Source organism: Echinops telfairi, unplaced genomic scaffold (assembly GCF_000313985.2).
Source record: "Echinops telfairi isolate 266 unplaced genomic scaffold, ASM31398v2 ScPeMD7_7457;HRSCAF=8495, whole genome shotgun sequence".
In the NCBI taxonomy this organism is placed as follows: domain Eukaryota; kingdom Metazoa; phylum Chordata; class Mammalia; order Afrosoricida; family Tenrecidae; genus Echinops; species Echinops telfairi.
The window spans coordinates 25,867,909-25,882,161 of NW_022111357.1; the positions used below are offsets into that span (position 1 = coordinate 25,867,909).

General features: G+C 52.4%; 1 protein-coding gene across 1 annotated transcript in view; it reads left to right on the top strand.

Annotated features, from left to right (window-relative positions):
- Positions 1–14,253, top strand: part of CAPZB (capping actin protein of muscle Z-line subunit beta) — a 78,043-nt gene that overhangs the window by 32,095 nt on the left and 31,695 nt on the right. The window contains exons 3-4 of the mRNA XM_045298943.1: positions 1,321–1,442; positions 14,003–14,116. Coding sequence (XP_045154878.1) covers positions 1,321–1,442; positions 14,003–14,116 — 236 coding nt within the window. The remainder of the gene's footprint in view (positions 1–1,320; positions 1,443–14,002; positions 14,117–14,253) is intronic.

Sequence of the window (14,253 nt, forward strand, 5' to 3'; positions counted from 1 at the left end):
GGTAACAAAGCCTTCTGGGATGAGTGTAGAGAGCCGAGCATGATCGTGGTGGCCAGTGGTTTGATAATTGTCACTAAAACTGACTTTGCACGTGCACTTCCTTGTACAGGGCTGTCTACAGGCTGAGGGTACCTGGAGAAGGGATTCTGAAACGAATCCCATTATGTGCAGGGGCTGGTGGTATGTGTATCTTTTGGGGCAAAAATGAGGCCAAAAGACCTGAGCTACAGGAGAGGGTGCCGTCTTTCAGTTGTGCCCACCCGGTGCTCTGCGGGCTGAGTCCTGACCCTCTCTCTCTAGGTGGTTAGCAGAGGTGCTTGAGGAGCCTTGGCAGGGGTGGGGGACCCAGGGTGGGGGGGTGTTGTGTTTCTGGTGGCGGAGCTCCCTGGCCCTCCTTCCTGGGGATGAAAGGGCTCTTCTGGAGGAGAAGGGACTGCTGTGGCTGTCAGCTCTGAGCTGGACTACACCTCTGCTGGTCTTTGCCACACGACGACAGAACTTTTCCCCTGGGAAAGGTTAGTGTGCACTTGGCAGCCACTCGCCTGGTAAGCAGTCTGGTGGGGCCTCTAGAAATCCAGTCCCATGAGATGAATAAGCCAGCACATTGGAAATACAGCCTGGAAGTGACTCAGGCCTGCAGGAATCCGTTTCTAGAAGTGCCGCCATCCCTCTTTGAAATATTTTGGTGGAAACTGATGTTTGCATTGGGGGGTAGGAAGCCCGAAAACCGGTTTCAGGCGGGGTACTGTGTCTCGGTGGGCAGCGTCTGCCCTAGGATTCCACCCTTCGTGGCCCTGGACAGCAGCAGGACCCAGTGCCATGAAACACGCCTGGGAGGCCACCTTTGCCGCAGGTAGGGTTAACTCTGAGAGCCCGCCTGGCAATGCTTGGCCGCGTGCCTGGAAAGTACTGGAAACCCCGCCCAGCGTGGGAGCTTAGGGGAGGCCTGCAGCACGGTGGGTTGTTCTTCTTGGAGTTCTTTGGATTCCTGTGCACTTCAGATGTTTACCTTCTTCTCGGACTGCAGCTTGGACGTTGCCCAGCAGAGACCAAGACCAAGCATGTACATGAGTTTCCTAGACCACCCGGGCTCCCAATATGAGCACTGTGCGTGGTGCCACAGAGAAGGCCATACTGGAAAGCACGCTCCACTGTCGCTCGGGAGCAGGTTTCCTTCTAAGGACACATCGGTGTCGGGCCCAGGTGACTGAGGAGCCGTCTGCCACAAATACTGACCACGATACCGCTACAGCAACTGTTTGCCAAGCTGAACTTGCTGTGGGTTTTAACCTCCGTTTCTGTCTTCTTCCTTTCTGCCAGGTCCCCAGCCTGTGTGAAGATCTCCTGTCTTCTGTGGACCAGCCACTGAAGATCGCCAGAGACAAAGTGGTGGGGAAGGATTACCTTTTGTGTGACTACAACAGAGATGGGGACTCCTATAGGTGAGCACCTGGCCCAAGAATGCAACAAGCATGCCACCTATGCCCTGTGTTGGCCATGGCCACCTGCTGAGGCTGCACAGGGCCACTGCACTTCGACAGGGTGTGACTGGCCATCAGCCTTCCTTCCTGCCCTTTGCTCCATCCATCCATCAGCCAACAGGTCCTGGATTAGCTTATTGGAGTGGCTCCTGTTAATAAGCCCTGGAGGCGTAACAGTGAACAGAAGTCCCTTGCACTTGTGGCTCTTACTCTCTCAGTTAATCTCAACTGTGTTATTCATAATGAAGCCCTGCACTGCGCCAGGCAGCAAGGCTCCAGGAGAGTATATGATGGGGGGGTTCACCCTAAAGGCACCGCCCCGTCCTGCATCATCCTCACGATTGCTGTGTCTGAGCCTGGGTCAGTCTCTCTCATGGAGGGCCTGCCTCCGTGCTGCCGCCCCCCTGCTTGACCAAGCATGACATCTTTTTCTAGGGACTGGTCTCTCCTGACAACATGTCCCATCAGTACTTCTTCGGCAGCCTTCCTGATTCATGGTCCAACTTTCATATCATGGAATTGAAGATACCATGGCTTGGGTCAGGCTCACTTTTATCCTCAAAGTAGCTTCTTTGCTTTTCAACACTTTAAAGAGGTCTGGGCCAGCAGGTTGACCAGTACAGAGCAGTGTTTGATCTCTGGACTGCTGCTTTCGTAAGCTGGGGGCTGGAGATGGGGTAAAGAGGCAAGCTGGCATGAGTCCCGCCCTCAGTGATCATCTGCTCTCCAATAGGAAGTACACTCAGCAGCTGGTTAGGGGATGACTTGATTTTTGCGGCCACGCAAATCTTGTTCAGGGCAGGGGCATGCATATGCACAGTGAACCTCAGGCCAATCTTTTGCAGTCAAACGGGCAGCATTCGGCCCAGCTCATAGTTCAGGAGGGTTGGAGAAGGAAGTGGGAAGCACAGGGAGGAAGTGGGATAAGGGTTGCCACACCGTCCCGGGATAGGAGTCAGTGACAAGAGACAAGATGTGTAGAAACTGCTGCCTGGAAAGCTTACCTGCTGCTCACCGATTCACAATAAAAAGGCTACGAAGGAGAACGAAGAAAAGCCTTGGCCACGGTGTGGAAGTAGTGCACTGGTGGGGACGATTGACTCTGGGCAGCAGGTGATACCTGACCTGGGGTTTAACGGATGTCCAGGGCTCTATCTGTGACCAGAGAGTAGGAATCCCTAAGCCAGTCTAGTATTTCAGTGATGGATGGTCCTAGCCAGTCAGTGCCTTGGAGAATGGTCTAGGAATGCAGTCCACTTCAGGCTTATTGAGGACCCGGGCAGAGTCCGGAAGCTTGGGCTGGAAGCTGTCTTTGGAGGGCGGGTCTGGAAAGTGGAAGCAGAAAAAAGCCCAGAGTCAGCAGATGGGAGCTCTAGACCCGCTCTCCCGCCCGCTGTGCTGATCAGATAGATGACTGGCTGAGGCTGCCGCTTTGCTTTCTCATCAGGAAAAGGGAAGTCATATTTCTCATGAACGGGCTGTTCCGTCGCCTTCCCCTTCCATCTAGAATGGCACAGGCACCGGTCTGTGCCTCCTTTTCTGGAGCTGATCTCCTGGTAAGGAAGCCAGACACGTTTTTCAGATGATGAAAATTGTGAAGGGCAGCCAGGAACACCAGGGGAGGCTGAAACAGGGTGGAGACTCCTCAGGAAAGGCTCTCGCTTAAGGGATGATGTTTGAAGGTAGAATGAAGGGTGAGCCGGGCACAGGTCTAGGGGAATTGCGTTTCAGGTGTGGAAAGGCCGGGGTGGAGATGAGCTTGTTGAGATTGAGCCAAGGGTGGAGGTAAGGTTAGAGGTGGGCGGGGGCCTTAAAGGCCAGGCTAAAGGTAACGACAGTTGTTGCTAAGTGCTCCAGCTCCCAGCAGCCCTGTAGACAGCAGAAGGAAACACTTCCCAGTCCTGCACCATCCTCGCAGTTGTATCGGAACTCATTGTTGCAGCCGCTATCTCAGTCCGTGTCCCCCTTTTCGTGGGCTCTCTACCAAACGATATGTTCGGACTCACCCCTCCTGAGAAGGAGCTGCTGTCATGATGAGTCCGTTACATGTGTTGGGTTACTAACCACAAGGCTAGCAACTTGAATCCAGCAACAACTCCGAGAGAAAGAGGAGCGTTTCTACTCCCATAAAGATGTACAGTCCGGAACCCCACCGTGACAGTTCTACTCTGCCCTGAAAGGTAGGGCGGAGGCAAGGTGAGCAGTGAGTTGAACGTGTCCAGACTGTGTGAGCCCAGTCTCGCCATCCTCACATCTAAAGAACATTCTGGCTGTATATCTTCCAAGAGAGAGCTCCTGGCTGGCTGTGGGTGGGGTGATCCCCGTGTTCTTCACCAACACCAGAATTCACATGCCCTTTTCAGTGCTCCTCAGTCATTGTTGTAACTTTCACACGCATCCAGGCCATGGAAAGTAGCATGGCCTGGGCGAGGTGCACCGTAGTGCTCAGAGAGGCACGTCTGCTCTTCACACTTCAAGGAGATCTGTGCAGCACACCGTCCCAAGGCAGGGCGTCTTTTGATGTCTTGACTGCTGCTGCCGTGAGCATTGATTGTGGATACTAGCAAAACAAAGTTCTAGACTTCAGTCTTTTCTCCATTCATGATGATGCTGTTGACCGGTGCACTTGTGAGGATGTGGGTTTTCTTTACATCGAGTTTCAGTCCATTCTGAGACTGCAACCTTTGATTTCCATCGACAGGTGCTTAAAGTCTTCCTAGTTTTCAGGAAACACGAGTGTGTGTGTCATCTGCTGTGTTAGACAGGGTTCTCTAGAGAGATAAAACCAAATTGCTGATAATTTAATATATTTATTTATAAAGATAATTAGATATATAACAAGAAATGAACTATTAAATCATATACAGATAAATATATAGTACAAGAAATAAACAGTTAAATTATAAAGCACCACAAATGGCTCAGTGCAACTCACGTCCGCAAGAGAAAGTTGAGAGACTAACAATCCTTCAAGTCTAGTCTGCTGCCAGATCTTCCTCTATTTGTAGGGAGAGCTAGGCTATGTCAGCACAGCAGCCAATCACAAGGCAGGTCACCAACTGCCAGTCCCCAGCTCCAGAGAAGTCTTAAAGGGACCTCAACTTACAGCGACACAGTCCACAGGCTAGGCATCCCACAGGCAGTATAGCCTTTAAATTGAGACACAGAACAAGCAAGGCAGCCGCACACTGGTCCGATGATCAAAGAGCGAGAGACAAGAAAGGCAAGGCTCACCAAGCCATCCATCTCTCTGCCCTTCAGTTAATCCTACTTGTGTTTATCAGCCAGGCTAGCACAATCAACTATCTCACATGCATATCCTCAGGTCCCTGTGCTTCCTCGGAAACTCACAGGGGCAGTTCTTCCCTGTCCTGTAGCGTCTCTGAGTTGACATCAACTCCCTGGCAGTGGGTTTTGTGTTTTGTTGTTCTTCTTCTTCGTCTTCAAGTAGTCTAAGCTTCTCGGATGATTTGCTCAGCGTACAGATTGAATAATTATGGTGAGAAAGAATACAACCCTGACACGCACTTTTCTCAATTTTAAAACATGCAGCGCTTCCTTGTTCTGATTGTTTGGCTGCCTCTTGGACCATGTCCGGGTTCCGCAGTTAGCACGGTGAACTTATCAAGGGTGGGGTCAGGTCAGAGGTATGGATGGCAAGGGCCTTGCAAGCCAGCCTAACAGTAACAGAACTTAGTGCAAAATTGTTGAGGGAACTAAAAGGTCAGGTGTAAAAATGCTGATTGATTATCATAGAACTTGGCATCATTTGAAGAGCCTTGATGTGGCACTGTGGGTTAGGTATTGGGCTGCTAGCCACAAGGTCTGTGGTTCAAACCCAGCAGCCACCCCATGGGAGACAAATGAAGTTGACTGCTCCTATAAAGATGTGAAATGTGGGAAAACTTATGGAAGCTCCCTATGCGTCAGCATCCACTCGATGTGGGTTTGATTTTCCTTGGTTTGGCATAAATCATATAGGCTCAATACTGATGCTTTGAGGTGCTAAGTCTTGGTGGTGCGTGGCAATCTCCTTCCTTAAAGATTACGGCTGAGAAAACCCTCCGGGGCAGCTCTGCTCGCTCCGACCGCCACGTGAGATGAAATGGACTGGACGGGGCCTAGCAGCCGTTACAAATAGTCCTGTCCTTCTCCTGGCTTCCAGTGGGAACCAGGTGGGAAGCGGCTTTATGTAAGGGAAGTTGTAACGGTTGAGCCTGCAGCTTGTGAGGTGGAAGAGTAAGATGTGAGGACAACTGGTAGGCTTTGGCCCGAGCCTCTGAAAGGTGGGCGTTGCTGTGCATTTGTGCAGCCTCTTACGTACAGTGAGGTGTCTTGTAAGCTGCGCATGCACGCATCCAGTCTGAAGTGTGGGTTGGAGATGTCGATGCAGGAGTCCCCAGCATGGGCAGTGTGGCAGCCCTGAGAGGAGGAGGTCACACTGCCAAAGAAGAGGGTGGGGGTTAGGCTTCCAGGAGAAGCGCCATGCAGGGGAAGGTAGTGTCGTGAGGCCCAGGTGCCTGGGAATTAAGTAACTCATAGCATCCCCATTTCAAGATAAGAGATGAAGGCTCACGTTGAAGAGACGCCAAGCTCACACTGCTGGCACCCACACAGTTCCAACTTGAAGCCCACTCAGGCTCACTCCCATTTACAAGCCAGCCCTATGGCCTCTGGAGCCAGCTGGTCCAAGTAGATACTGCCCAGGCTTCCATTGGATTTGATGTGGGCTCCCGGGACCAGGCTGGATGGCAGCTGTGTACCTCGTGCCTCAGCTCCCGCCACCACTGAATCAAGGTCCTTGGGGCCACCCTTTCCTTGCTGTCTCTCCCCGAAGCTTCTGATGTGTGTGATGGTGAGGCAGGTGCTGTTCCCAGAGTCCTCGGAACTGCAGTCTGAGAAGGGTCCTCTGGCCGGCCTAATGGAGGCCCCCTGGCTGCTTTGGGTGGAGGACTCTCTTCTCCTACCCCAAGAGCTTGTGAGGGTGGTCACTAAGGTCATGCACTAGGAATTGGGACACCCCGGTCACTTCACTCATATTATTTGTTGTTTTGTTTTTAAAGTAGCAGCTTACTGACCATTCTAAGACATTGTCACGCCTCACAATTCTAAACAAGTTTGGGGAAATTGCAAAATTGTTTCATGTCATGTTTCCACAAACTTTTTGTAGCCCCTCTATAGTAGGCGATCAGTCTGTGTGAGCAAATGAAAAGAGGAAACGTTTTGCAGTCAGACTGGGGCTTGAAGGTTGTCTCTGCCTCCTGGCTGCGAGACCTCACCTTCTGGAGCCTCCTCTTCTGTTAGGTTAAAATCGAGTGTGCCTCGGTTTTTTGTGGAATCGTCACATTGCGGGAAGTCAGAGATAGAATGTGCATCATGCAGGTGTGGGTGCACAGTAAGGGCGCAGGCACAGGTGATTGGTGAGGGCTTCAAAGTGCGTGGCATCATGTTTGCTGCACAGTAGATGTTGCCTGTCCGTTGATGCTGGTGCCATTCAGACCCTCTCCTCCCTCTGTGCTGTCTGTCGGTCTGCTTTCCTGGCCTGAGCAGAGATTTTGTATTTTGTAGAAATTGAGAGTGGAAAGGGGGGCTGTGTTTTGCTCAGGACTGCAGCCCACTCTCCTGCCGCTCTGTCCTCTGTTCTGCCTCTGACAGCCTTTGTGCCTGAGTGAAGGCCTGCTGAGGAAGGGAGAGGAGAGAGACTGAGAGTGGGACTAAAGCAGACGTGGGAACATCGGCAGCACGGGATTCTCTGCCTTCCCCCATCAGCGTTCCTGGGGAACCGCGAGCTCGGGCCCAAGCCTCAGACAGAAGAAGAGGGAAAGAGAAGGGAAGGCCATGAGCTAGAAGAGCAAATGAGAGGCCCTTTCTGGGAGAGAGCGAGCGAGCTGGCACGTTTCACTCAGTGTGAGCCTTGTGCTTCAAGAGAAGGGTGTCCCCGCAGGTGAGCTGGTGCTATGCCACCTGTGGCCTTCTAGTGTGATGGTTCAGCTGGGAGCCTCTTTATGTACACCTGTGTTTTCTTGGGCCCCTCTTCTGGGAGGTTTCCTCCTGGCCAGAAGAAAGGGAGGGTCCTCGGCGTCAGTCAGTTCCTTGTAGGTACGACAAGGGCCTCCTAAGACCTTGTTTGATGTAACATTTCAGTGGGATGTGCTAGGTGTGTGCCGCCAGTCCTTAGCAGACCACAGTGCCCGGGCAAGGACTATGGCGGCATCTAAGCAGAGTCAGATACTTCCTGTCTCCGCTGTCGATCTAGACAAGAACCAGTTCAACTGAACATTAAGGCTGTTCGATCATTTTTCTAATTCTGTGACGTCATTTGCATATCTAAAATCTGTTTGGTAGGTGATAAAGTTTAGTCAAATGTTAGGACTAAATGTGGGAAAACTCTAGAGTTATATGGGTATTTGCTGTAAATTTTTTAAATGCTGTGTTTCAAAAACGTCTTACAAAGCTTATTAGACTCTTGACTCTCTGATGTGCTTGGGGTGTGTTACAAAGGTTCTAGTCTTTGCTTCGTCTCCTAGGTGTGTTCTGATCCAGAAATGGAATCTCGGCAGAGCCTGGGAAGCTGTATTTGAACACCCACGCCCTGGTGAACTGGCCCACCGTCATCAAGGCCTGTGCAGAATGCCTTGCCCGCAGTGGGGACACCCCGGGCCTGCCACACCCAGCGGCCTGTGACTCACGGCTCATGCCATTTGAGGCCAGGGATTTTTGTTGCTTTGGGTTTTCTTAAACCCTTGGATCATAAAGGAAACCAAAGCCTGCCTAGCCAGCTGGGCTTGCTGAAGACCCACACACAGCCTGGTACCCTGAGGCTGGCGCCCAGCTCAGGAGGGGGGGCAGTCGGAGCAGCACTGAGGTTTTAAGCTTTAATGTGAGAGCTAAGTGAGACCTTAAAGATCCGGTTCCAGGTGCCACCACTCTTCCTTCCTGTTTTGTGAACCTAGCGAGCTGGCTTTCGAAGTGTTTGTGAAAGCCTTGTTGGTAAGCGCAAGCAGACTTAGCGGGACTGGTTGCGGAGTACTGCCCCCCTGGCACAAGGTAGTTCCCAAAGGGGCCCTCAGCCACCAGGCTAAGGCATCCCCGGTACCTCCCTAGTGTCGCTGGCAGGAAAGCTCGGGGCTGAAATGGCTGCTCCGCTGAGCAAAGAGCTGTGGCTGGAACCCGTCCAGCGGCATCTGGAGGAAAGACCTGGCAATTGACTGAGTAAAGGGAGCACTGTGGGGCCTGACTCAGTGGCAGCTGCTTGGGGGTTTTATTTTGTTGTTTTAACCAGTGGTCAGAGCCAGAACTACAGCTCAGACCCCTTGACCCTCCATTCAGTGCTTCTCCACACAGGGAGCGCCTGCTGCACCAGCTGCTCTTCACTGGGTACAGTCGGGGCCCTCCATGCCTCCCAACCCCCATTTTTGGTTGTCGCAGCTGGGGAGGGGGTACTACTGGCATCCACTGGGTTGAGGCCAAGGATGCTGCTGAGCGTGCCCTACAGCCCATAGGCCAGCCTCCACCGGAAGGGCGCTCCCCCCCACCCCCCACAAGGCGTCGCAAGCCCTCAGCAATGGCACAGTTGAGAACCTGCACCATACTATTGTTTCCACACCTGAACCACCTGGAGAACTCGCTTCTGTTGGTGTTGCTTAGTGTGAGGGGGGAATGGGCGTGTGTGTGTGTGTGTGTGTGTGTGTGTGTGTGTGTGTGTGTGTGTTTTGAGGGGACTACTGGTTTTCCTTGGAGTTAGGCGGATCGACTCAGAGGCACACTTCAGTTCAAGACTCCCTGCTTGGTTCTGCATGGTGTGCCACCTCTGGGTGCTTCAATACCCCACGTGTACCTCCTCCTGCAGAGCTGCCTCCCTGGGGCATCGGGTCTTGCTATAGGGCCAGGTTGTTGGCAGTGTTGGTGCTGATGCCATCCCAGAGCCATTGGCAATGAGCTCCAAGTCACAGTGGGCCTCATGGTAGGACCCCTAGATAATTGCCTCAGTGCCAGAGAGCATGGGAGTGGGTTGCAGCAGGCCTTAGCCCTGCGACAGTGACCATCAAACATCTTGTGCTTTTAGAAATACAAGTCCGGGTCTCTGCCCTAAAGATGCCCATTTAATAGGGTGGGACCTGGAACCTACATTAAAATATAAGGGGGCTTCAAAATGCACATGGGTGGTCACAGAGCATCGCCCCCCAAACCTTCAGAAGTAGAATCTCAGGGTGGAGCCGCGAGCTTGTGCTTGAACAGGTGATTCTGACAGCCCACCGTAGATTGTGACCCTGAAAGAAGCTGTTTGTGTGCTGGCCAGACAGACAGGATCTGAAGTATAAGACTGAGGTGAGCCAGCTGGGCCATCTCTGCACCACTGGGAATGATGGTGTCAGATGGGGACACCGGCACTCTCCCCCAGCCACCAACCTATCAGATCATGTCCCTCCCCTGCCTGGATGCCCCAAGGACTCTTACCCCACATGGGTGCCTTACCAGGTGGTACGAATCACTTCCCTCTCTGTTGTCCCCAGGCCTTTTGAGTTCTTCCCTGTGCCTGGATCCCTGTCCCAGTTACCTACCAGCACGGCCCTCCGCCCGCACCTCCCCACTCTGTTAAGTCTCTGGAACTCTTAGTACTATTTTAAATACTAGAGATTGTGCTGTTTCATTTATTTATTTTTGATCCATCTCCCACCCCTTAATCATACACTTGAGAATCTGGGCTCACTCCACAAGGTCGGGGGAGGCGGGGTTGCCACCACAGGGACTGCTCAGCCAGGTCACTGTTGAATGATTGACACTGTTTGCTTCTTTCTTTCTTTCTTTCTTTTTTTTTTTTTTAACATTTTATTAGGGGCTCATACAACTGTTATCCCAATCCATACACGCTTCTTTCTTATATGCCAAGTCAGTCTGGGCCTAGGAGGTGGAAGTGAGAAAGAAGGCCAGGTCCGTAGGGAAGACCCCTCTGCTCAGTGGGAACACTCAGAGCAAGAATGTATGCAGAGGCACAGGGAGTCTGGACGCCAAAGAGACTAACTCAACATGAAGTTTGACTTTGGTGGGCTTGTTCTGGGCCAGGCACTCTGCCAGCCATGGGGCCGAGGTAGATGAGGAGACCACAGCCCTTACAGAGAGCCTGCTGGGAGAGAGCCAGAGGTCCAGCGAAGGTGCTCGGTGTCTGGTAGAACAGTGAGCAAGCGCACATCATCCTGGGAGCAGCCCCCTGGTCAGGGATGGGCGCCGAGAAGGCTCGCCGGAGGGACAGGATCCTTGAGCCAAGTCCCATGTGATCATCAGTTTTCTCCCTGGAGACTCCAGCTCACTGTGTTGAGCAGTGGTTCTCCCGTAGCCTGTGGAAGGATGGGATCACTTCCGTATCCGTGCCCAGGCCAGGCTGCCCCCTAGGTGCCTGGTACCTGCAGTCCAGCCAGGTTGCGCTGCTGCCCCCAACCCTCACATTCCTGAGGGGCCTGGGGGATCTCAGCTGAAAGTGGGCCCCGGGTGTCAAGGCAGCGAGCTTTTCTTTCCCCACCCCCCACCCTTGATATAAAACTTCAAGGTCTTCTGAGTTTTTCCACACATTTCCATCCTCACTGGGTTTGATTGTTGCCTTAAATCAGATCCGTATGGCCTGCCCGTGGCCAGCAGCACCGTTTGAAACCTGTTAGCCGAAACAAAAAGCATTCTCTGAGGGAAATGAAAGCCCTGACTGCAGAAATCTAAGCGTTCCTGTCCATCTGTCTCTTTTCAAATGGCCTCCGTTTAAGCTCTTAAATGTGCTCCGAGTGCCCCTTCTACTAAGAATATTCTGGGTAATGTTATGATTTTTCCCCCAGCTACAATTACCCCGGCTCCAGGACTAACAGCTTGAAATGCCGTTGTCTGTGAGCCAGGAGAAATGTGAGTTACAGGCTTCTTGAAAGTTCCAAGCCCCCAGTCTGCAAGAGAGATGGGCTCTTATGTCTAATGAGGTCGCCTTTAAATGAAAGCCAGTTGGGGCAGGTCTTCCAGGCCCACAGGAAGGCAATGGTTGTTTAACCGTGGAAACCAAGGTCAGACCTTTGAGTGTGCTAAGGAGACTTAGAGGGAGCGAGGAGGGAGAAGGGAGGGGAATGGAATTCTTCCTCTCAGATCCTTTCCCTCGCCCCATGGCAAGTGGCAGGACCAGGCCTCGTTGGTAAATGATGGCAGTGCCAGTAGCCTGCAGCTGCACCTTGCCTCTGCCCTGAGAGGCCTCTGGAGGGCTCTGTTGGTGGTGGGCGTGGGTGAGGCGTGGATCCCACTCCACAGGGGAAGCAGACAGGAAGGCCGTCGCTCCTGGTTTTGAGGGCGCCAGCAGAATTCCTTTAGGTCTTTTCTTCTCCATCCTGTGCTATCAGGGTCCAGTCTGTCAGCAAGCATTGCCTGAGCATGAGCTTTCTGCTCGGGACTTGGGCCAGAAAGGCTCAGCTTCTCTTCTCTCGATACCCGGCAGAAGAGTCCAGTGAGAATATTACAGATGCAAGAATTAGCATCTGTGTAGGGACCCAGGGGCACAGAGGAGGGAGTGGGCCCTTCTGTTTGGGACAAGAAGAGAATACAAAAATTCACGCATCCAGTAGGTTCACTGTTTATATATATGTTTTTGAGGGTGTGGTTGAGTACTACATGCTGCACAGTGAAAGGTAAGAAAAGGGCGAGTCCTTCTCAGAACCTTCACTCTGGACTTGACTCTCTTCATTCAAGTGAAATCAAGTGAAAGCACTCAGTCCCTCCTTTGCAGTGGCCCCATGCCAAGTGTGCAGGAGCCCCGTGAAGCTGATGGCCACCATTGTGGATAGACCGGAGAGAGACCATTCGCATCACTGCAGGAAGTTTGGTTGGGCAGCACCATTTTAGCAGGAGAACACGCACAAAAGTGACGTGCGGCCTGCGCTCAGGAAGGGAGAGAGGCCTCTCAGGAGAAGGTGAGTGTGCCCAGCATTGGCTTCAAAACTCCTACTTCAAAACCAGCTGGCTCCTGACTGGGGGTGGGGAGTTGTAGCAGTCAATGAGGGGATGGCTGATCTGGAAAGAATGCTTCCAAGGGTCCCTGCTGCTTTCAGGCCAGCAGGGGACCTCCTGCCCAGAGGCCCGCTGTGGGGTGGTGGGCGGGACTGAAGCACTGGTCTGTGTGCTCTTGCTCAGCCTGTGCTGGTTCCCACCTGCCCTAGGTAACCGACTGACCTAGCTACCTGGTGTGGTTTAGGTTGTCAAGAAAAGAAGGGGGGGTGTGCCCAGGAATTTTTAGAACTGGATTCGGGAGATGCTGATTATATTTTTCATTTTCCCTCTTACCCTCTCTGTCTGTCTGTCTGTCTGTCTGTCTGTAAAATCCACAGTTCCGTGTGAGTTGGTAATGCTATGGAGGCTTGTCAGTAGGGGATAGGGTTTGGTTTCTTACAACGGCAGCATTGAGATTTCCATGCCGGGGAGAGTGAACAACTTTTCCTGGATGCCATATTGTCTTCTCCCCCTTTTCATTCCTCTCGCACCTTTTTAATTCCATTCCTTTTGCTGAACACCCAGCCCTCTGAACCCCACCTGCAAGAATTAACGAGTAGATCTTTCCCTTATAACCCATACCCCCCCACCCCCGCCCCCGCCCTCAGTTCTTTCTCCGTGATTAAATGCTTTCCTGATGTGGCAAAATACATTTGAAAAAATGCAACAAGGCTTTGGGCTGGAAAAAGGACAAGCTGGTTCTCATTACTGAGCAGCCTTTATGTGCGCACAGCCTGGGATGCTGGGAGTGCTGCCCTCCGTTCCTGTGGGGAACCCTGCACTCAGGCCCTCTCATGCGATCCGTGTTTCCTGGTGGAGCTGAGTCTCTTGCCTGCTACCCGTAACTGACAGCTCGCTCGGTCAGAAGGTCTTTGGAGTGAAAGTTTTAGCTAGCGCTTTCAGCAGTTTGAGAAGAGAAGAAGCTATCTGTGTATCAGTACCATTTCAAGACAAACAATTGTGGACCACTTAGTGTCTGCCACCCTCTACTCCAGGCACTTAATGCACCTTTGTTTTTGCTTCTTCCTTCAGCCCGGTGTGGGCCAGTAGTGCACACAAGGAAAGTGAGGCTCAGAGAAGTCAAGCCACTTGGCAGACGTACCCAGTTTGTGATGGGGTGGAGCCTGGGTTTGATCCCCACGTCTACTTGCTTCTGAAACTTTGGCTCTGTAGACTTCAAGGAAACCTTACTTGTCCCCAAAACAAATCCAGCTGCCATCAAGTCGATTCCCACTCACAGCAAACCTGTCGACAAGGTAGAGCTGCCCCGGTGAGTTTCTGGGACCATAGCTCATTATAAGAGTAGAAAGCCTCATCTTTCTCCCTTGGAGCAGCTGGTGGTTTCACACTGCTGACCTTGCAGTTAGCAGCCCAACAAGTACCCACTGCACCACCTGGGCTCCATCGTGGCCCAGAAAATTCTCTTTGCTTCTGACATTTTAGATACCTGGGACTTAGGTTCCCAGCATGTCTCCCTGGATCATTCATGTTGTTATCTCTGTTCATCCTCCCAGGTCACCGTGGAGTAACAAGTACGACCCTCCACTGGAAGATGGGGCCATGCCATCTGCTCGGCTGAGAAAGCTGGAGGTGGAAGCCAACAACGCCTTCGACCAGTATCGAGACCTGTGAGTTCCTTACTCCGTCCTGCCTGCTAGTTTCTATCTTGAGGGGTCAACTCGCTCAGGAGTGGCTAGACGAAGCCTTCTCCTTTTACCCGGCTTCCCTGATGGAATGGAATGCAGAACCGCCAGTGGCAGGGTGT